The following is a 24,752-nucleotide window of genomic DNA, read 5'->3' as shown; positions in this document are numbered from 1 at the left end:
TAAACCGGGGCTTACTTTCTAAAAACTTCTGCTACTTAACAGGCCAAGAACTTCAATCCACTTGAGAATGTGATAGTTAATATGACACCAACCTACAGTATATCTGCATAGTCCAAGCCTACATGCTTCTGCTTTCCTGAACCCCAGTACTATGTAAGTTCATAGCTATTATATGATCTAGAAATAAAACTCATTTTTACCTTCTTCCCATTACTTTTAAGATCTGGGGGACACTAACCTCATGTTGCCAGGTACATTTTCAATGCTACCCTTCTCATCTTGATCCCAAACATCAACAGTTATTCAAGGAATTTTTAGGGATGAGAAGAACAAAGTTCATTTTTTTGCCTTCCATAACCTGTTTTAAAATCCAGTCCCATACTGAATTATTAAATTAGAGTCAGTGTTATCTGATCCATACTTTACCCTCTAATATTGTTGGAAAGTATTCTCTCTCCATGTAATCTATGTATTTCTGATTATCAGAAAGTAATGCTTCCTATGTATTTCCATGGATACTACAACGGATACAAAGAAAACAGTAACACTCTGACAGAGCAAATTCTCAGATTTGCAGAAAAACATTATTTTTCAACACAGTCACCACCATTAGCCACGTATTTTCACCAGCCATGAATAAGAGCCCGCACGCTGCACTCATTAAAACCTGCCCCTGCAGAGGTGACCCACTGTTTCACAGTTGCTATGATGGCGTTGTTGCTGCTGAAACACTCCACCTTCTGTCTCACGGTGCCAACATCTGCTTACTGGTATCTACCAACATTCAGGAAGCATCGATCAATGTCAATGGGTGCCAATTTTTTTCTGCATAGAGGAATTCAGTGAACACACCTCTGCTTTATATGCACTTCCACTTCAGATGCCATTTTGTTACGCTGCCTTTCTGCTGCTGTCTGTTCCATCTGTTGTTCCCATGGTGGAAAGGTTCAACCTCTACTGTTGTATCACCAACATCTGCTTCTCAAGTCGTAGGCAAACACAATAAAATAGGAGACATCACCTTCAAAACAGCTGTCATCTGTTCAACTTTCAAAAGATCATTATCTCATTCATATACTCAGTTTCAGTATCTGAAGTTGACTACCAGTCAGACACCTCAGGCTTCTTTTTTACAGTCAATGGAACTAATTAAGCACCTTGATTCAATTTTTCCAAAGATTTTTATCTCACATAAGGCACATGAATGGCCCTCTAAATTATACATTTCTTTCCAGATATAAAATTTTCCAAGGGAAAAAGTCAGATTTAAATTCTCAGCTGTGTGTATTTTGCTCTTTAACTACCTTGCTACATTTCAGCATTTTCATATATGATTCATATGGAAGACAAATATATAAAAGCTACTGAAGCCACTGACTGTGAGTGATGATTATGAATAATAAATTTCAGATAGTAAAGTAGCAGTAGTATTTCCCTTTTTGATAACAAAGGCTTTCTCCTTTGATCACATTCTTTTTGATACTCCTGAGATGCTCCAAACAGCTTACCACTACCTTTTATTAAATATTTTTCTTGAGATGGCTTTAAAAAACAAAACAAAACAAACAAACAAACAAACAAACAACAAAAAAAAAACCTACAGGTAGTGAACACAGAGACAGAAGAAGCCAACTGATTATATGACTAACATCCTAAAATGGTCAATGGTGACATTCTTGTTACTACCTAAAGAATAAACTACCTAAAGAATAAACAGGCATCACTACACAGCAGAGAAGTCATTATTTTATTCAAACATATCCAGAAAATCCTGTACATGCAAAACATGGCATGCTGTACAAAAAAGGAGAGAGGTTGCAGTATCAGGAGAGTATCAGTAGTGAAGCTTCCTCCCTAAGAGTAACATGTTCACAATAAATTATCTGCTAACTGTTTCATATATTACTGACAATACCTAGAATTTATAACCTAGTAACATCAGAATAAAAACACACTTAGTACTGGGAATGGGAACAACACCACCTCCAGCCCAACACATCTGTTGAGCCTGATGGTACAGATGTGCACTGCCATAACTTTGACCAACAGCACTGAAGTCAACAGTAATTTTGCAAATCATTTCAGTGGAAGCAGAAACAGTGATAACAGTGACCTCTGCAAGGAATAAAGGAGTCCTTTCCACATGAGTAAATACACAACAATGATACAATTACAGAACGCAAAGAAAGGAAAGATTTACTTGATTACAGCCAAACTACTTCAAAATGGAAAACAGAAAATGTCTTACAGCTTTTTTGCATGTTTCCTTTTCCAAACAGAGAATGTCTCTTCTTTGAAGAGAGTTATCAAACTTTTCTAACACCTCCTATTGCTGAACAGACTGTATTATTTGTTACAAAACAAAACAAAAACAACAAGATGAAGAAATTATACAGCAGAGCATCTTAAACAAGAATCAGATACCTATTCAACGAGCATTTAAAAATCTATCTCAGAACTGAACAAACACATAATATGGTGATGTCTTACATTTTTTTAATAGTCATTGTAATTGTAATTACTTTGGATACTTAAATGTGAAAAAGTGCATATTATTTGTGTGCATGCACAGAGATCTAAAAAAATATCCATGTATTTGCAAAAATATAATGAAAGCTTAGTCACGTGAGAACATGGAAATTAACTCTTTTAAAAGGATAATTAATTTCTACAAAAAACTTAGCTGTCCTCTTAAGAATTAGCAATATTCAGTTGAACTATGCTTTGAGTTGTGTGACTTTTCCACAATAAACATTCTATTGCAAAATTCGCCATGCTTCATGGGCAACAATAATATTATTTTTTTTTTTTAATAGAAATCAAGTATTAAAGATGTAGAAATTTCAAAAGGTTTCACTATTATTTTAAGTATTTTTTTCCATTCAAAATATTTCAAAAGTTAAGTGAAAATATGTTCCCAACCCTGAATTTTTGAGAATTCTTCAGTAGACGATTATCCAGTTCAGTCTGGAGGCTCTCATCTCTATCCTGTCTCCTCTGACAACAAAAAGAGGGTAGTCTTAGCAAAGAATACATCAGAGAAACTGCCTGATTTTATTTCTCTAAATGTTTCATACAAGGAACCAGCGGCAATCTTCCCCTAAACAAAGATGAAGTAAGTTTATTCAGTTATGAATATCCACCACAGCATCTAAAATACAAAAAGAATAAAAATGGAGACTCAGCCAATGCTGCCCTGAACAACCGAGACCATAATTTAGTTGGCAGCCTGCAAGAACTGTTAAAAGGAAACTGATCCCCTTTATAAGACTAGCCTGACTAAGGAAAGGCTACATAAAATGTAGAAATATCTATTTCCAGCTCCCAACATTTTACTTGCGGTGGTATTTGTAGTACAGCACTTAAGAAAAGCCCAGTTTCAGTCTCAGCTGAATCTTCGCTCTTCTAGTGAAACATTTAATAACAGTGAAGCATCCAGGTGCTTGTTTAGTATAGCACTGCCTTTCATCTGAAGTATTTAACCATTCCCCTTTGAAAGCAGCATGAAAGACTTTACTAATTTTGTTTGACTACAGATCAGATCTCCAGTCCATCACAGACACAACAAACAAAAAAGTTAAAGTCCATCTCTGCTTCACAGAAAACACCACCATAGGAAAATTAATCTTAATGAAAATAAAAGCTTCTGGTAATAGAGAACAGTTCACCATATCTGGAAGATAAATAATGCTAATGATTAAGGATTGAAATATATATTTTGAAATCCCTTTTTCTTTTGCATTTTAAATAAGTTCATTAATTAGTCAGAAAATGTAGACATTTACCTGTAAAATGGTCAACAAGAGAAAGTAGTCAAGTGTTTTAACATTACATTTCTGAATGAGATTTTCAAAATAAAATCTTGGATTTCCTGTCGAAAAACAGCTCACATCATTTTTTTCTCACTTTACAAAAGAAAAATAATTTCAATCTTTTATTTTTGCTTAAAAAAAAAAACAAAATCCAATGTGATAAACGACATTTGAAACAGCAGCAACAATCCACAGGGCTGCCCTATCGGGCTTTGATAAAAATGGATTCATCAGGAGTTGAAGTGCAATTCTCTTTCTCAGTAACAGTCTCTACTGTGCCTGAAGCAGACACGATCACTACAGTTTTAGCTTCTGAAAGAGCCTTCTCCTTCTCTGCAATGGCAGCACAGACTGCCACAATTTCATCACTTTCAAAGTCATAGTCTGGGATCGATGCTTGTGCAACCTCTTTTCCTTTGGCCTGTGATTGCACTGCTTCAGTCTGTGTTGCCTTCTGCTGTTCATGTAGTTTTCTTGCCCAAGAAAGGTCCTCCTTCCATACTTCAGGGTTCATTGGAAAGATGTGTAAGGATACCTGAAAACTCCGGATTGCCTGCAAACATAATAAGGAAGAGGGATTGGAAAGTTTGAAGCCTACATATTTCATCACAGAAATTTAGAGGGAAAGAAAGAACTATGTACATCATTTGAGCACAGCAAAAAATGATTTTATTGCAATCTGACTTCAGAAGAATATTCTCCCTCAGCTCCAAGTTCAATAGCAGCATTAACCCCAAACAACACTGCATGCAAGTGTCTGAAAACACCAGGAACACAAAAGCACAATCAACAGACCAGGTATTTGGCAACAAAGGTACAAATAAGAGTTCATATGTCAAAAACAATACTGTAAATAAGTAGAAGACAGAATTACTGCACTACTGTATTAGTCTAAAAATCAGTACCAGTGGAGGAGAACCACTGTTCTGCAGTTGTTATGATGGCATTGTTGCTGAAACCAACCCACCACCCTCACTGTACTCATATCCACAGTTTGGTCTCCATAAATGTTTGTAAGTTTTAATGAATGTCAGCGGGTGCAATTTTTTCAGCATTGAAGAATTCAATTCCACCCTTTGGCTTCATGTGCATTTCCATGTCAGACACCGTGTCAGACTGCCCCCCTCTGCTGTCATCTGTCACACAGCAACAACACGAAATGGGATATTAGTGGGAAGGTTCAGCCTCTGCTGCTGTACCACCAACATCCATCTCTGAAGGCTTGGGCCAATGTAGTAAAATAGGAGGCATTACTTTTGGAACAGCCCTCATATGTTAACAGTGAAAAGGTCACAACTGACTTCATCTACTGTGACTTACAGGCATGTAAGTATTTTACATCTGTGATTTTATGGTCAGTTATGGAAGTAGCCATCTGAATGATCAAATTCTTCTATGACGAAGCATACAAGCCTTCTCATGGGGTGGAAAATCAATAATTATACTGCTGGCAATATTTGGGAACAGTTCTAACAGCTTGCATACAATGAATATAAAGACATGAGCAATTATCAGATACTGTGTTCATTCATTATTTATAAATACAAAAAGAATGGAAATTAATTTGAAAAATGACTACTTTTCATCTGGATTGACAGAAACTGCCAGTTCTTTCTGCTCCTGGCCACAGTAATATACAAATTCCACATGATGTGGACTCAGCAGGAACAGACTAGATAAAGATCAGATCTTAAGAAATGCTGATTGTGCTATCAGTATTACTGAAGTTGTAATAGGCAGCCTTTCAGTTCCAGGAAAACGGAAGACTTTATAATTGGTCCTCAGCCAGATATGAAGTACAGGAGCATGCTGGAACTTTAAACAGAAGAAGTAGCGCAGTTTAATTCTTGCAGAACAATGTCATTTTATTCAACTTTGCTCCTTTTCATTTCCAGGGATAGATGAGCTACAAGTAAACACTAAATGCTCTTTTTTTTCTGTTAAACACAAAATATAAACAAACACCATCTGCCTTTAAGCCTTCCAAGGAAGAGGTCTCTTAATTAAAACCCTTCTATATAGTTATGGTAACTTTTCTATATAGTTATGTTCATGCATATTAAGCGAACTGAACACAGTAATAAAAAAGAGATTAATATAAGGCAACATTTAATAAGCTGAAAAAGCTGCCTTGAGAAACATACAACAGAAAATGAGCATCTTTGTAAATTTATGAGAAAAAAATATTCTGTATATCTCTTTTTTTTTTTTTTTCTCTATTTCTCATCCCACTTATAATTTTAATAATGACAAACTACTGCTGAAAGCAAATTATCTTGTAGTAAAGCCATTCACATGGATCAGTTCAGGAAGTGCCACTTTCACATTCTGTGCTGACGGAGATTATACACAGCTCACACCTCACATTAGGGCTTACCCAACTCACACCTGACACTTGGGCTCACAGTAGGTTTTCATTTTACATCTGGCAAGAGTCTACCTGACCTATTTTAAAAGTTGGCCAACAGTTGAGATGTACATACAACTGTAAGTAATCTTTCTCCGTATCTAACAACACTTACTGATGGACTTTTTTCCCTAACATTCAATGCACCATTTTATTTCAATTAAAATCTTATATCTTGTGCTATTCACAATGACTATAAGTCGTTTTCATGGAAATCTCTACTATATTTAAAGACACTGACCAAATGAAATCCAGATATTTTCACTCTAATTACTTTATATAACTTAATCTGAATAGCAAATGCCTTTATCTACTGCAACTTTTAACAGGCTTTATTTTTCTATGCACTTTTTTGTTCCAGTTATTTCTTCTTTTCAGCAGCGACTTTTTAATTGAAAATTATTTCCAGCAAAAATACTAATTCTGCATTCAAGAATAAGCTGAACACTTTATTGTCTGTAGTTCTTAAGTTCATAAATCCATTTTGTTCAGAATAAATCCATTTTGTTTGCGAGACACTGGGGCAAACTCTGTGGATGCATCTGCCTTAGGCTGGCTTTACCTTAGAGATCTGTACAGTAAGCTCTACTGAATACATAGGCATAATCCAGTTTGATCATAGGAACAAAAAAATTATCCCATCTGAGAAGTTGACACATTTGACTCCTACCAAATGATACTGCTAAAGAGGACGTGTTCTCAAGAGTGGATGTGGATCTGCTGGAAATACAGCTGAAAGAGCATTTAAACTCTCAGAAACTTGTTTCCTTTTCTGCAAATTGAAAATAAAAATCAGCTCTCAGTAGAAGGGACTTTCATGCATTAAAAATGCGTTATAACCTTGTATCACTGAGAGGTACCTACTCTGGAGAAGGATCATTAAAAGCTGTTGAAAAGAATTCAACAGAACTCCTTTTCATCTGACAAAGTCTTTTATTTTCTCTCAAACTTTAGCTTAATGCTTCCCAAATCCTATACATTAGAACATGTATGACGCTGGCATGTAGTTCTGTTTAGCAGAACAAGAAATATGTCTTGTGCTTTCTTTTTTTTTTATCTCCCTATAGAAATGTCTTTTATCAAAACCTGATGCAAATAGTGTAATTTAGTGTTTTTGTTTCACACTTCAAATGAAATTCTAGGCCAAAATTACAAATCAAGTAGCTATTTTTCCAATTGCAGTGCTTCCTTTTAATTTCATTTGTGCACATAAGAAGAGTTCTGACTATACTCATATATTAAAGTTAAATATCTTATCAACATGCTTAAATAACTACTCATATATTAAAGTTAAATATCTTATCAACGTGCTTAAATAACTATAAAATAATCTATACATTATGTTGTAAAACAAAAACTATCACAGCAGTGTAGTTAAATATTTTCATTTCATATAAGTCTAAAAAGAAAATGTGAGTTATCCGTCCACTCAAGAATTTGGCAGGAACACAACCAGGTACCAGTTTACAAATGCTAAATATAAAATGAAACCTTGTAACACTCTCATAGATTAACAAATATATTCTGTTAAAAATGTAATAATTAGTCTTTGTGTAACTCCCATCGCTATATAGAAGCCCTGACACAGAAAATCATATTCTCCACAAATGAAAGAAATAAGCACGCATAGCTGGTTTCCATTTACACATCTGCCCACTCAACTTTACAGTTATCAATACTCCAGATTTGAAAATGAGGACTAGTCCAATATAAACTTATGTCACAGAATGCACAAGTTTGGCAGGACCTCTGGGTCCACCTGGTCCAACCCTGCTCAAGCAGGGACACTGCGAGCAGTGTGCCCAGCGCCATGACCCAGTGGGTTTTGAAGACCTCCAAGCTGGGAGACTCAGTTGTTTTCAGTTGGTTATTTTTTTTAATGCTGCATTTGTTGTGTGCTTTTTGCTTTGTGGTTCATTTATTTATTTATGGTTTTTGCTTGTTTGTTTGTTTGTTTGTGAAAGTATGCCTCGCTTTCCCTCATGGAAAAAACTGTTCCAATGAAGATTATTTGTGTGGATTTGTTAGAGTATTATCAACAATACAGTAAAATTCACTCAAAAACGTTTACAATTACAGAAATAGAGTAAGCTCAATTATGCACTTGTACAGTTTCTGTATTCACAGTGATATTTACTCAGGTGCACTCTTATAAATCAGTTTCTAGAATGTAAGAAATTACATCTTACTTGATATGCACTACGTTCTGCTTGTTTGTAATTAACTCTTACTAGCGAGGTGATTTACTAAATTCAGGGAAAAAGAGTGCATAGCTTCTATAAAAGTTAAATAAATCAGGACTACTTTACCTCATTTAGTCTCTGTCACAAGTTTAATCCCCCACAAATCTTTCATTTGCAAGAAATATATTACTCACAATATAGATTAGTTTGTTTGGAAGTTGTGTTTGGGACAGAGAAAACAAAATCAAAATACACTACATCTTTTCCTATGAAAAGTACATCATTCTCCGTGAATTAATAAAAATATTTATGACAGACCCTTTGGCAGGATGTGGGCAGTGAGGAAATATAGCGGAGTGAAGAAAGGGAGATTTAAAACAATAAAGCACTGAAGCTGCTCTTGAGAAGGGCAGGAGTTTCCAAATCTCAGACATTACAAAAAGCACTGACGTTCATGCTTTATTAACACTTCTTTGTAAAAAATTTAATACAGTGAAAGATGAGAATATCATGGCAATGAAAGGCCAATGGGAAGAGTATAATTACAACAGATAATTTGTTCAAGAAGTCTCCACAAGTTCAATATTTATGAAGTTATTTAACCTTGTAAGGTTTCTCCAGTCTTTTCATAAGATTCCTTAAAAATTCCTCTGTTTGAAAATAGTGAGCATTATCTAAAGCTTATAAAAATTCCCAATGCTATCCTTTGTACGTGACAGCACTCTCATTAGGAGGCAATTCAGTATGCCTTAAACACACAAAAAGCAAATAATGCCTCATGTTAAAGCACTGGAGATGCCAACAGAAGGTTACCCACCACCAGGCTCCCTGCTCTGACACCTCAGTGTCAATACAGCGTAACTAAAGGTGCACCTATACATGTGCTTCAGTTCAGATTCACAATGTGCTTTGATGCAAGTCTCTGTTCCAACTTAAAATGCTTTGGTTAGCACTGGGGAGTCAGACAACCCTTCTGGTTAAATTCCATGTTCACTCCAAGAAAGTCCCTGAAATTCTCCAAACAGAGCTAATCTGAATTAAAACAAAATGAACACAGAGTGGATATTAAGTCCCCAGCTCTACTTACTGAAGATATTTGCTCTTGTTGGAGTCATGCAACTGGTTAATGCAGCTGAAGCTTGCATGGCCTGGTGTGCGGACCTGGTGGTGTAACTAAAATGGGTATATCTGTAATTTTCATTGCCGTTATTGTAGCTTTTTTTTTTTCTTTTCTTCTTTTTATCTTTTTTTTTTTTTTTTTTTTTATAGAATAAGCAGCACCAGCTACCTGGGATTCTTGCAGGAAATAACTTCGAATTTCCTGAGACTAATGTATTTAAAATCTCAGACATAATTTACAGTGGCAACTTTAGGCACTGAAAAAAAAAGAGGATTTATAGATTGTTAATGCAGACATCCGCCCTTGCCTTTCTACAACACAAAAACAATGGAATGTCACCAGCTATTTGACATCATGCAGACAGATATGGATTTATATTAAATATTCCCTGTTTTGATACCGTGACAACAGAAAGCAGAACACTACACACACATCTGCAACACTCATCTTCTACTTCATGTTATTCTCATGTTCTGCCCTTTTTAAATTTTTTTCAAATACTACTGTAGTTTTTTAAAAAATCACGCTCTCCATGATTTGTTAGCCTCACTCAAAAACATCTTAATTTATGCTTGAAAAGTTTTCAGTTCAAACACTGCAACTTTCCAGAAATACTCTAATAACAATATTATTCATTTCTATAAAACCAGCACTCAGCTACTCAAAATGAAAACAAAATAAAACCACTATCTTTTTTATCCGAGAGCCCATTACAGTTTATTTTTCTAATAGACTTTTGTGAACATATCTGGACTACAAAACTCACTAACTCTGTTTCCACACTTTAACATGCAGACAGCTATTTAGAGTTGGATGACCTGCAGACTGCGGGTGATTTGATGTAAGGGATGTTTCCTTTTGCATCACTTAATATGCCCAGTACAGCACCATGGCATTCAGCGGGAGCTAGAGAAAAGCTGTACTCCAGCTACTGAGGAGCACCCCAGCCTTTTCATTCTCTTATTAGCAAAAGAATCAATTTCATCTCCCATATGGAGTCATGGAGCCACAGGGATGCGTGGAAGTGCAGATGTGATTTGCTGCATTTGAAGCAAGAAAGCAGGAGCAAGGGAAAACAAGATATCTTCTAGCAGCCAGGTATAAAACTGAGGACAGGTATCACCTGGGACTTTGCAGTACTTTCAGCTCTGAAGTGTGGTGTGCTGTGTTGCAACAGTACAGGGCCTAGGATGTAGCATATGCAGTTACATCATTGCAATTATTCTGCTGCATAAAGCCACCACTTAAACGCAGCATATAACACAGAAAGCTTTGAGCTAGGCAGGTCTTACACAAGCCTGGCAGCAAAACCACACAGGAAGCATTTGTGATAAACAACCAAGTAGAGGGGCATACTGGTAACTAACAGCAAACATCTTTTTCCTTGCCTGCTTTCAGGCTACTTAAGGCTATTCAACTGCCTTGGTATTTTTGTGCTTCCACTCTCTCGCACACAGTTCAGAGGATGTAGTTCACAATTTTAACGTGTCAATGTTTATTTTCCTACCAGTGCTATCTCTCCTAATCCCAGCTGGGCACGTCCCAAAGTCTGCCAGGCATCCCAGGAACGTGGGTTCCTCTGAACAGCCATTTCTGCTGCATGCACTGCTGGGAACATTTCATGTAAAGACATCAGGACCTATGGCAGAAAAATAAGAGGAATAAGAATAAGCAACTGAAAACAGAATTAGGTTTTCTGGGATTAGTCATGTAACCACCATTTTTCCAGTATTAAAGACAGTTTCATCTCACCTATCATTTCAAAGTCAGCTGCCTGTGACACTTATACTTGCTCCATAGCTCATGAAGAGAAACAGGCATGCTTCAGGATGATTCATCTTAACTGTTTCAGCAATTATCCTAGAAGTAGATTAATTGCTTTGAAAGGCATCCCCTCTCCTTCCCTACAAATCCCACGCTCTGTAAAAGAGTATCAGAATTGTGGCATTACACCATGGGACAACATTGAGAATTAAGCACAATAAATAAGCAAGTATTGTTGCAAAACTCCTGAGTTTTATTTTTTCTTTTTAATAGAAAATTGAAATCCAACCAATAAAGTTACAGTGCACATGATAAAATTATGGAAAAAAATGGTAATGGTAAAAAAGAAGAATGAAAACTACAGTAAAACAACTGCAAAAATGCTATACTTGAGAGACAGCTTGCTGTTGAAGGATGCTTTACTTAGATATGAACTCATTTACATAAAAAAAAATTAGAATAGTCATTTCTGAACATGGAAATCACTTTCACTTGGCACTACAGGTTGGTATGGGTCTGTTACTATTTTATCCCTCATACTGAATCTTCATAACTTAGCCTATAAATCATAGCTAACAACACGTAACGTGGCTTAACGCTTGCCTTGTTTTTCCAAGACCTCCATGAAATTGGCATGTTACCTGAAGACCTACATCACTCTGAGATCATGACTTCAGACACCCACATGCTATGGTGATAGATAACAGCAAAAGAAACAATGACAACTGCATTCCAACAGTGTGATGAAAATGTTAACCACACAAGTAAGACTCATGCGTGGCTAGCCACTTTCTTCCCAACTGGTCAACCCTCAAGCATGATAAATAACAGAACACAACAGCACAGCTGGCTTAAGTGCAGAACCTTACTTTCCCATAGTATATTAAACAGACAAATATGAGTGTGGTGTAAAAGAGGATTCAAATTCAAGCATCTTGAATTAATATTAATTAACTTTAATTCACAAAGTACTTGCACAGCATTAGGGCAGCTACAGTAAATAGCTTTTACTGCAGAAAGTTAACCGTGCACGCAAGAAATACAGTAAGCAAAATCTCCTTTAAAGCCTTTGGATCCGTACCTCTGGTGTTTTAATAAGACTTCTTCTGAAGAGCAGTTGCATGGTTTCACTTTAACTCAACAGGCTACACACTGGAAGTTAAAAATATCTGAACTGGTTTCACTTTAACTCAACAAGCTACACACTGGAATTCAAAAGTACCTAAAAAATTTTAGATACAACCCCCCACAGCTGTAAGTCACATCATGTCATTTTCTCCTCTTTTTTTTCTTCAACAGTTATCAACAGCCGTGCTTTCTCAGGAAAAAAAATAATGTAATGAGTGCATTTTTCCAGAACTTTCAGTTCAACTGCATTTTTCTGTGTATCTTCTTCTGACTGAAGCAAATCCATGAACTGAGTCAAACTGTTACCACTGGAGAGGTGTACATCCCACCAAGACTAAGTGGTCCTGCACCTCTCAACTGGCTTTTACATTCATCTCTTAATGTGTTTATTCTCGTAACAAAAGGTAAACCCAAGTATATAATCACTTGAACAATTTTATGTATCTCTGAGTATTCAGTATTTCTTACAAGTACTTTCTTCTGCAACAACTCCAAAATATTATAAATATTTAGGATATAATTTGTAGTGTTGAATGAATTTTACTGCCATGTCTACTGAACTACGACCTTGCTAATAATAATGCAACCCAATTACTCCACTTCCACCCATGTAAAACTGCTGTGTATTAATTTAGATATCTGATTTAAAAGTGCTCTTCCAAATCATGATGGTAAGCACTGTGCTAATAGCAACTATGGCACCAGTTTCTCAAGTTACTAAAAAATTAATCTGAATGTTCCAATTAGCAATCCAGCACAATTACATTTTTCAGTTATTAATAAAGGGTCACAGCTACACTTACCAGCCATTATGTAAAAATAATCTTAATGCACATTGTTTTCATGCAATTTTGTTTTCGAGCAAAAAAAGTCCATCAAAATGAACATGCAATGGCAGACCTGAACGTGTGCAGCTTTGTTTTAGGTTACTCTACATGTGACATTATCGTCACCTTAATAAAACAGACTGCACACAAATTTACTTTATCATCATTTTAATAATCTTTATATTTTGGTTCCTTTTATTTATTTCTTTTTTTTTACTGTCACTCTGAGTTGATCAAACATATTAGCAGAATGGTCTACTTTTCTGCTTTCCATTAAGACGTTTCTAGACTTCGTTCATTCCAGTCCATCTGCTTGAAATACTTGAGATGATCTATGATCATCTTTCCTTCAGATGTGCAACTGAAACAGGAATCTGTCAACTGTTAGTGGTCCTTACACCTGCAGTATTAGAATGCTTGCTGCAAATCTTATCTCTTAATTTTATCCCTTCATTATTGCAATCAGTTCTTATATTAAGATATTTGGTTATACTTGGGTATTTACCTTCACTACTTTGAAATAATTCTTCTGAAGAAAACTGAATAAATAGAAATTACCACCCCCAAAGGCTCCCTCCAAAATAAGCACTCTTTGATTTGGTTGAATTCCATTCAGAAGGAACTCCTCCAACAAGAATGCATCTTGCTGGGAATTCTTGTCAGAATCCAGACACATACAACTAGAATACATTATCAGCAACTTTGTGTAAAGCTCAAGTTACACTCAAACCTATTTCAATGGTGGGAATTTTTTTGGTAGTGAAGACGAATAATTGCACCCTTTGCTAGTCACATCCACAAAAACTCATAAAAACTCATATTACTAGTGAAAGCAGGAACAAGAAAACACTTTAAGCCACAAATCGTATCATAGAATCACACAATGGCCTGGGTTGAAAAGGACTACAATGATCATCTAGTTTCAACACCCCTGCCACAGGCAGGAATGCCAAAACTGTTAGAATAAATCAGACTTGTCAGAGTCTTTATTTAAAATGGGCATTTTTTTTTTTTTTTAACAGAAAAAAAAGACATTCAGTTGCACTAGGGTATTTTTCAATGACCAGATAAATAGCATGATCCTTCAGAAAAATGCCAATATTACCCTGTGTTTGAGAGAATATCAACCTTTTACTTGCCATAATTATACTGGGGAAAACCTCCATGAAGAGACAGTCCTATTAACAAAACAGATCTTGCAAGATATGCCAGGAAAAGGCTATTTTGCCAAAATCACCTGCCTGTAAAGTGAGGATTAAGATATATTTACTAGTAAATGTCCCATCTAAGAGCTGACTCCCTCAGACTCTGTTTCACTTCTGTTACTCTAATTTCTTGTATCAATTTTCTTTTGCAAACTTCATTAGCAAGGCAGCATTCAGATTCCACAGCTAAGTAATCTTATCACATATTTGATTTATTTCTAGTTGTAGTGAAGTTTGTATCATTCATAGACATACATCTGTGAAGTCTTTATTTTCATGAGTGAAATGAACCAATCTCTTTAAAACATAAAATGTGTATCAGTTTAATAGCTTGCACAGCAGAAGTAACATTAGAACATTACATAATTACTGTAAATCAGTAAATCAGTAAATCAGTAAAACATTAGAACGTTACATAATTACTGTAAATCAGACAAAATGGCCAATATAGAGACATTACAAGAAAGCTACAAACACATAAAAATATAAAAACACAATTCTGCAGAATCAATGTAATACATACAGCTACAATATTGACAGAGAATACACAAAGAATCTGGTAATTCCTTTACTGAATTTCATCAACTGCTGCACAGACTAAATGCAGTTCAAGACCACAAGAACTTCCAAATAGGCAGATGCTGTACTGTAACCCTCTCAGTAAATCTCCCTCCTCTTAAACTTATTCAGGTACTGTGTTTGTGTTGTAGCACAAACTATTTTGCTTGGAAGTAATTCTTTGTTTTAATAATGCCATTTTAAAATCAACAGATCTCAATACTCGTTGGTAGCACAATTTCAGCCCGTCACATGAGAACAGCATCTCAGGACTGTCTGTCAGAAGAGTACGTTAAATTTAGTTCAGTTCACACCTACACTGAGTTCACAGAATCTGGATGTTCTGGGTTGGAAAGGACATTAAAGATCATCTTGTTCCAAACACCTGCTGTGGGCAGGGTTGCCACCCACGAGATTATGCTGCCCAGGGCCCCATGCAGCTTGGTGTTGAACACTTCCAGGGATGAGTTCAATGACTGTAAAAATCATGTCAGCCAAAGATCTGATCCAGCAAACAGATTCCAGTGGAGCCAGAGAAAAAATAATTCCTACATCTCTCTTTTTTTTTTCCTATATTTTGTCATGGATGGATGTGCAGCAGTCAGTCTGTTTTCAACTAACTGCCAGACATGTAGACCTTGTATTAAACTAAATTTCATATTCATCATAAACATAAAATTTCCAAAGATCATACATCTGGTAGATATAAGCCAGCAATTATTGGCTGATTTGTTATAACCTTAACTGGGGATTATGAAATCTGTCCATTTCTTAGGAAGCTTGTCAATTTTTTAAGTATGAAGAGAGATGAGTGGAAGTTGAACTTATTTCTTCACTGAGCAATGGATTTCTTAATCCTTAAGAACAGTGGTTGGAATGATTTAAATAACGGACTTGGCATATATGTAGCTGAAATCCTGCTCACTGGATGCAAATTGAGGATGCTGGATGGTACACAAAGTAGATCAGACAGCTGATAAACAGCCAGAAAGCTTACTAAATTTAGAGAACTGTCTTTTCTGCTGTTGTTTTCATTTGTATTCACTCATTTCTACAAATATCTAAAAACAACTATACTGTATACTTTGGTATTCCTTTAAAAATGTATTAACCTATAGGGGAAAAAAAAAAACAGCAACTGTAGTTCCTTGCCTTCCCTCTTCCCCCAGTACTAAACCATGTAGATTCAGTGTCCCAAAATAACAGCACAGATGCTGTCATAGTTACATGGCATGTTTGAGAACGTTATCTGAGATCTCTGCAGTACTAGTATCACTGGATGAACAACATTAGCCAGGTGAATTCTCAGGAATTCTACCTGAATTCCAGGAGAGTTCATTACATGTACCACTGCCCTTTGATATGTCTCTTCCCTCAGGAAAGATTCCTGGTTGGTCCAATGCACAAAGGTTCAGACTCTTAATTCATACAACTTCTTTGTATTTTATGATTTCCTCTAATTCAAAGCAGCAGTGAAATAATGCACCGGATGTTTAAGAATTTAGGCCACGATGAATTTCTTGAAGACTGAATATAGGTGAACTTCCTACACTCCTCTGCACAAGATGCTACTGATCTAATATCAGAATTAACAACAGGAGACAGGGTTTTTTTCCAAAATGTTTAAATAATAATACTGCAGAAACGAGTTGCTCACATAAACATTCACTTACTATCCAGCATTTTCAACAGAGAAGCAGTTAAAGCTGGTAAGGGAAGATGAACTACAGAAACTGAAACATCTTGCATGAAAAGGAGAACAGTGTGTGCACCCCTAACTTCTCTACACATCATAATCATCGCTTTTTAAAGAGATCAAAGAGTAGCTGAGAGCAATGAAAAGAAACTCATCAGCTTTCATGGGTTTTGAACCAAGATTCAGTTGAGCAACTTCACAGATCCCATATGACTTTCTGGAAGTGCACTTACTGCAAACTGTCACTGACAACTGAGAACTTTAAACACTATTTCCGCTCTTCAGAAATTAGGAAAGACATTTGTCCCACATCAGTCAGAATACAGATCTTTTAATCCTTTCCATAAATATTTACAGATTCCTACAATGTCATTAGCTTATTTTGCTGAGCTGCATATTAAACAACAGAATATATACAATGTTACTTCGTTGCTGATAAAGCAAATACTGATGAACTGGGAAACTGCTATATAACCCATACTAAAATAATAAGCCTTGCAGAATACACAGATCTTAAAGCCCATCCTCAACCTTTCATCCTATGTTAAATCTCAAAAAAGAATGATTTCACAGGGAGATTTTTCTTCACTGACAGAAAATGAGTACAGACCATAAAAATCCTCTGCATGCAGTGAAAAGTTACTCCTAACATGAATCACTCCCTCAAATATATGACTTGCACCAACAGTGATGAATTTCATAGGCCCTAAGCACCAGCCAAGGCCCTGCAGAAATTGGTGTTCTTCCAAATCTGGAGGTACCTAAACTTTCCCATTGAGCTACACAGTAATAGCTTTAGTATTTGTGTTGGTATGCTGGATAGGAACAACATACTCAGTCAGAAGACAGTTTCATTTAAATATTAACCACAGTATTTTTTCAATGATTTAAGTATTCCTATTTTGGCAAAAATGGATTTTTACAGCTCACATCAGTGCATTAAAAGTAGAAAGATATCAAATTACACCTTACACTAATCAGCTTCCAGTAAGCATAAGTCATACCACAAATAACATCCGTAACAGTTACTTGTGCATACTAAAGAAATGTTGCTGATTTAAACTTACGTTTAAAAAGATTTAAGAAATAAATTTATGAAGTATACAATTTTGTACATAAACTTATCTTCTACTGCAATGTGAATAAGAATGTACTATGGAACAACAAAAAATGAATACAAAGAGAAACAGTGAAACTTCCCAGCTGTGTGCCCTTCTTCAGCAGAGAGCGAAGTTCACACTGAAAATAAAAACATAGATTCCCTTATGAGAATCATAGAATCCTTAATGTTGAAAGGGACCTTTAAAGGTCATCTAGTCCAACTCCCCTGCAATGAACAGAGACATTTATAGCTAGATCAGGTTTCTCAGAGCCTGGTCCTGAAAGTCTCCAGAGATGGGGCATCCAGTGCCTCATCACCCTCAATGTAAAATATTTTTTTTCCCTTACATCCAACATAAATTCCCCCTCTTTAAGTTTGAAACCATTTCCCCTTGTCCTATCACCACAGACCCCGCTAAAGCGTCTGTCCCCTTCATTCCTGTAGCTCTCCTTTTGATACTAAAAGGCTTCTATCAGGTCTCTGTGAAGCCTTCTCCCAGCTGAACAGCCCCAGCTCTCTTACTCTGTCCTTACAGAGGAAGTGTTCCATCCCTTGGATCATTTTTGTAGCCCTCCTCTAAACACACTCCAACTGGTCTCTACATCTCCCCTGTACTGAGGACTCCACATCTGGATGCAGTACTGCAGGTGAGGTCTCACAGTGTAGAGGCACAGGATCACCTCCCTCACCATGCTGGCCATGCTACTTTTGATGCAGCCCAGGATATGGCTGGCTTTCTGGGCTGTGAGGGCACACTGCTGGCTCATGTCCATGATATTCTTTCAGGTTTTGCTCTTCTCCAAAAGTATCATTAAGTGAAGGAATTTTACAAAACCAAATCACAATCATTCAGCCAATTTTTGGGTCCTTTCTAGTGAGCTGGAAAGTGACGTGCCATCTTCTACCAATTCACCTACAGATACCTTGGCCATTTAGCTGAAATACCAGGACTTGAAGGGAGCATATAAACAGGAGGAGGAACGGCTGTTTATGAGGGTGGATAGTGATAGGATAGCAGGGAATGGTCTTAAACTGAGACAGGGGAGGTTTAGGTTAGATATTAGGAGGAAGTTTTTCACACAGAGGGTGGTGACACACTGGAACAGGTTGCCCAAGGAAGTTGTGGAATGCCCCATTCCTGGAGGCATTCAAGGCCAGGCTGGATGTGGCTCTGGGCAGCCTGGTCTGCTGGTTGGCGACCCTGCACATAGCAGGGGGTTGAAACTCAATGATCACTGTGGTCCTTGTCAACCCAGGCCATTGGATGGTTCTTTGATTCTATGACTGAGTGTGACAAGTACACGACCACACCAATATCATGTCTTGCAGCTATACTACCAACTGAATGAAGCTGTGATAAGCATCTGTTTGCACAGTTTACACGGCACACTTGTTCAAATCCTGATGAGCTAACAAGTCCTTATTCTCCTCTTATTTACAATGTGAAAATATTTTTAAAAGAAATTCAAATTGCAAAATAGTGGCTACTACAAAAACATCCTCCTTGAAAGATAGACTTGAACCATTTCTATCCAAACTAGAAGAAATTCTACTAGGTATCTATTTTATTCAAACAGGGTTTAAGTTTTTATCTATAGTCAAAAGAAACTATGAGTTCACACCTTGAAGGAATATCTTTATTATGAGAATAAAAAACTAAATGCACAAATGAACAACTACATAAGTTAACAACCATTACAGCAACACGGAAAAACGCTAACTGAAGCAAAATTATATTACACAGTCTTCTCCAATAGAAGAGTGAAGGTCATAAAGTAAATCTATGAAGTGGAAAGTTCAAAATAGACAAAAGGAAGTAATTCTTCATATAGTGCATAATTAAGATTTGGAACTCCTTACCACATAGCTTCGTGAACGCTAAAAATTTACATGAGATGAGAAAGTGATGAGACAAATGCTGAAGAATAAAATCTTTTCACACTTCTGAACACAAAGAATTCCCACAACCAACAACTGCTGGAGGCTGAAAAAAGTAGTGCTTCTGCCATTTATATGATTCTTGCCAAGTCATTCCCTACTGAATGTGGTCAAAATACTAGATGACACAGACCTTTCACTTACGCTAGCACTGTTGTAAAGGTATTAAAGTATGAATAAGTGTTTAAAGGAGCTTTACACTTTTTAAGACATTATGGCACCATATCATTGCAGAATTACATAGGAATCTAGAACTTTAATCATAAAGAAGATCTGTAATGTTAATATGGCATCTAAAGAAAATATAAATCTGATCCGAATCGCGTCCAAGTTATGGGGTGTACTACTGTGAAGTTCCCATGAGGTTTGAACAACAAGAAAACACATTGGTATTTCTAAAATAAAAGAAGAAATTACTGACTACAAATCTAGTCCAATGAGAAAGTAGGAAGAACAAATGCCCACTCTCTCAGTGTCCTTTAAGATACAGAATGATTGAACTGTACTGGAAAAAAATCTGCAGCTTCACTCCAACTCCCTGCCATGGGCAAGGCTGCCAACCATCAAATTAGGTTGCCCAGGGCTCCAACCAACCCAGCTTTGACAACCTCCAAGGAATGGGCATCCACAAATTCTGTGAATGAATCAATTCATCAAACAACTTTTCACCCACCAACCCCATTACAGTCAAGTTTTTCTAACATAAGCTATCTATAACCTGTATATGCATATATATCAACTGGAAGCAATCTAATAATACCCAAAATAATTCAGGAAGAAAAATCTTTTAAAACATTAATTCTCAAATCAAATTCAAAACTAGATAAGATCTAAAACTTCAGTAGCTGCACAGAACAAAAAACTCCTCCAGCATTACTGCATTGAAAGGAGCTTCTAATTTTTCAATTGCTCTACAAAATCTAACTTTCTTCAGTATGCAGACAACAAAGGTGTGATAACCAAAAAAAGCCATACTGACCACAACCTGTCCTCCTTTTTGTTTTCTTTATACTAGAATCAAATTACATTAGCAGTAAAAATTTTAAAACTGAACAAGACAATCACAGAAAACAGAATCACAGAAACACCGAGGTTAGAAAAGACCTACAAGATCACCCAGTCCAATCATCCACCCATCACCAATAGTTCTCACTAAACCATGTCCCTCAACACAAAATCCAAACATTCCTTGAACACCTCCAGGGTCAGTGACTCCACCACCTCTCTGAGCAGCCTATTCCAGTGCCTGACCACTCTTTCAGACAAGCAATACAATCTTTCCTAACGTCCAGCCTGAACCTTCCCTGGCGCAGCTTGAAGCCATTCCCTCTAGTCCTATCACCAGTTACACGAGAGAAGAGGCCGACCCCCAGCTCATTACAACCTCCCTGCAGGTAGCTATGGAGAGCAGTAAGTTCTCCCCTGAGCCTCCTCTTCTCCAGACTGAACAATCCCAGCTCCTTCAGCCACTCCTCATAAGGCCTGTGCTCCAGACTGCTCACCAGCTTTGTTGCCCTTCTTTCAACCCGCTCCAGGGCCTCAGTGTCTTGCAGTGAGGGGTCCAAAACTGGACACTGCTGAGTGCAGAGGGACAATCACTTCCCTGTTCCTGCTGGCAACACTGTTTCTGGTGCAAGCCAGGATGCCATTGGCCTTCTTGGCCACCTGGGCACACTGCTGGCTCATGTACAGCCAAGTATCAATCAATACTCCCAGGTCCATTTCCTCTACACAGTCTTCCAGCCACTCTGCCCCAAGCCTGCAGCACTGCCTGGGGATGTTGTGGCCAAAGTGCAGGACCTGGCATTTGGCCTTGTTGAACCTCATCCCATTGGCTTCAGCCCAGCTCTCCAGCCTGTCCAGATCCCTCTGTAGGGCCTCGCTACCCCCAGGCAGATCAACGCTTTCAGCCAACTTGGTGTCATCTGCAAACTTACTGACGGTGCACTCACTGCCCTCATCCAGGTCATCAATAAAGACATTGAAAAGGACAGGCCCCAGCACCGACCCCTGGGGAACTCCACTCGTGACCGGTCGCCAGCTGGATTTAACTCCATTCACCACGACTCTCTGGGCCCAGCTTCCCAGCCAGTTCCTTACCCAGCCAAGAGTGTACCTGTCCAAGCCACTGGCTGCCAGCTTCTGCAGGGGAATACTGTGGGAGACAGTGTCAAAGGCTTTGACAGTGTCAAAGGCAACAAAAAAAAACAACACAGCCATTTTCCCAACAGTTACATAAACATTCGTTGATGTACTGTTTTAACTTTCCCTTTTACCTCTCTTAGCTTTAAAAAAGCATGTGTTCACTAAGGAAATATGTTGTGCACAATGAAGAACTGAAGTATTAACTGAGAATTCCAGAAAACATGAATGAAGAAGAAACAGCTCTCAATATTTCCTCTGATACAACAGAAGTCTCTCCCAAAATCCAAACATGCATATATTGTTGTACATTAGCTTAAACAAGGTTTTTTATATTTTCAAAAAAAGAAACCTAAGGTGTCATGTGAGGAAAGAGGCCCTGTTCACTCCAGTTTAAATAGTCTTTGTAAATGCAAAGATATACATAACACTGCTACTTTGCATCTTCCCCAAAGCCTAGTAAGCTATGTCCTACAAACATAATTAATAAAATAAAAGTGACATTTTCAGAAGCTTGGCAAGTATTTTGTTTCCATTATGTTGATTACAACGTTATTTTCCTAAAGAAGGAATAATAAAAACTAATAAGAAAGTAGAAAAAATGTGATGGGAAAGATGGACAGCAGTCTTTATCAACTGAAATAAGAAATGCAGCTTATACAGGTATTAAACACAGGAAAACAATATAAGAAATCTGAAGCCACACATTCCTTGTTCTCATTCTTAATCCAACTTTAAAACATTTTTGTAGAAAGCATCTTTATTTAATATGGGCAGGTAAAAGTAATTTTGTATCTTGTCACATAGATAGCGACAGGAATTTCCTCATCCAAACAGAACAGTACAACCTGGCACTTTTGCCATCTAAGCTACAAAAAGAAATCAGAAGTTGGTGAGGTGTTGATGGATGCAAGCCTTTGGCTTTGATGAATTGAAATCATAATTATACTTCAATTAATACTTTTTTCCAAGACAGATTTATCTATCCTGTCATTGGTTACAGCCAACATGGGTTCATGAGTGCAAAGACCTCTTCTTCTTGGATTTCAGCAAAGCTTTTTTGTTACTGTGTCTCACAGTATCCTTCTAGACAAAATGTCCAGATACAGCTAGATAAACACAATGCAATCAGCAAAAAGCTGGCTGATGAGTTGGGCTCAAAGCATTGGTTATAGTAAATAAGTTGTAACAGGCTGGTAGCCAGTTCCACAGGTCTCCATACTGGGGCCAGTTTTCTTCAAGATGTACATGAATCACAGAATAGCCAGGGTTGGAAGGGACCTCAAGGATCATGAATCTCCAACCCCCCTGCCACATGCAGGGCCACCAACCTCCACATTTAATACTAGACCAGGCTGCCCAAGGCCCCATCCAATCTGGCCTTGAACACCTCCAAGGACGGGGCATCCACAACCTCTCTGGGCAGCCTGTTCCAGCACCTCACCACTCTCTCTGTAAAGAACTTCCCCCTGACATCCAACCTAAATCTTCACTCCCTCAACTTCAAACCATTTCCCCTTGTCCTGCCATTATTTACCCTTTCAAAGAGTTGATTCCCCTCCTGTTTGTAAGCTCCTTTTAGGTACTGAAAGGCTGCAATGAGGTCACCCACAGCCTTCTTTTCTCCAGGCTGAACAAGCCCAGCTCTCTCAGCCTGTCTTTATAGGGGTAGGAGAGGTGCTCCAGCCCCTTTATCATCTTTGGGCTCTCCTCTGGACCCTCTCCAACAGCTTTCTGTCTTTCTTGTACTGGGGGCTCCAGACCTGGACACTGTAGATGGGGCCTCTCAAGAGCAGAGTAGATGGGGACAATCACCTCCCTGTCCCTGCTGGTCACCCCTCTTCTGATGGAGCCCAGGATACCATTTACTTTCCAAGCTGCAGGAACACACTGCTGGCTCATATTAAGCTTTTCATCCATCAAGACCCCCAGGTCCTTCTCCACAGGGCTGCTCTCAAGGACCGCTCCTTCCAGTCTGTATGAATGCCTGGGATTCCTCCGGCCCAAGTGCAAAACCTTGCACTTTCCTGTATTGAACCTTACCAGGTTTACCTGAGCCCATCTTTCTAGCCTGTCAAGGTCCCTCTGAACGACACATTAAGTACATTTGCAGATGACACTCCATTGGGAAGATCTTTTAATTCCACTGAGGGTAAACAAGCCTTGCAGAGAGACTGCAATGAATTAGAGGGTTATCAACTATTCGAAGTTCATCCTAATTCACATCCTAGCAACGATGTTACTTACTGTGATTGGCTGGGATATACCACATTTTTAATTCCTGCTATAAGGTATCCTGTTGTGTTGAGAAGAAATGGAAATCCTAAGTAAGTTTTGTTGTACTCTATCCACTGATCAATTTCACATAGCTGGAGAGTATGTAGTAATAATCACAGTTGTTTATTTATGAATTTCTAGACTGATAAAGAACTGTGATGATTTACCTGTGATTTCATCTCATAAAGTGTAGCATCCTCTGGAGTTAACTGAAGTGCTTCATCCCACTTTTGAATAGCCTCCCGGTACCTGCAATTACAACAACATTACAGACTCACTGTAACATTACACTTAGAGAAGACTTAAATCTTAAGTTTTTCTATTTTTAAAGTTGATGTTGTCTTATTTAAGAAGTCACAGCATCACATTAATATTAATGATTTTTGTACTCATATCCCTGTAAAACATGTTTAATTGCTTTAAGGAACTGGCTATTTATTATGGAAAACAAATGGAGTACTAAGTACTACTGCACAACTGGCCTTAAGTGAATGGAAAGGTTAACATAGAAACTTATGTCAAACTAAAACTGAAATTCTTGAATTGAATTCAGTTCCCCTCATTGTAAAAAATCACCCTCAGGTATAAAAAAA

At 37.5% G+C, this 24,752-nt stretch overlaps 1 protein-coding gene across 1 annotated transcript in view; it reads right to left on the bottom strand.

Annotated features, from left to right (window-relative positions):
- Positions 1-1,733: 1,733 nt before the first annotated feature.
- Positions 1,734-24,752, bottom strand: part of TTC33 (tetratricopeptide repeat domain 33) — a 42,728-nt gene continuing 19,709 nt past the window's right edge. Inside the window, exons 3-5 of the mRNA XM_031594551.2 lie at positions 24,327-24,408; positions 11,030-11,161; positions 1,734-4,365 (exon numbers count right to left, since the gene is read on the bottom strand). Of these exons, the coding sequence (XP_031450411.2) occupies positions 4,015-4,365; positions 11,030-11,161; positions 24,327-24,408 (565 nt within the window). The 3' untranslated portion in view covers positions 1,734-4,014. The remainder of the gene's footprint in view (positions 4,366-11,029; positions 11,162-24,326; positions 24,409-24,752) is intronic.

The sequence above is a fragment of the Phasianus colchicus genome, chromosome Z (genome assembly GCF_987193195.1).
Source record: "Phasianus colchicus chromosome Z, bPhaCol1.hap1.1, whole genome shotgun sequence".
NCBI classification, from domain to species: Eukaryota; Metazoa; Chordata; class Aves; order Galliformes; family Phasianidae; genus Phasianus; species Phasianus colchicus.
The sequence above is the reverse complement of the archived record's forward strand: the minus strand, read 5'-3'. Positions and strand labels throughout refer to the sequence as shown.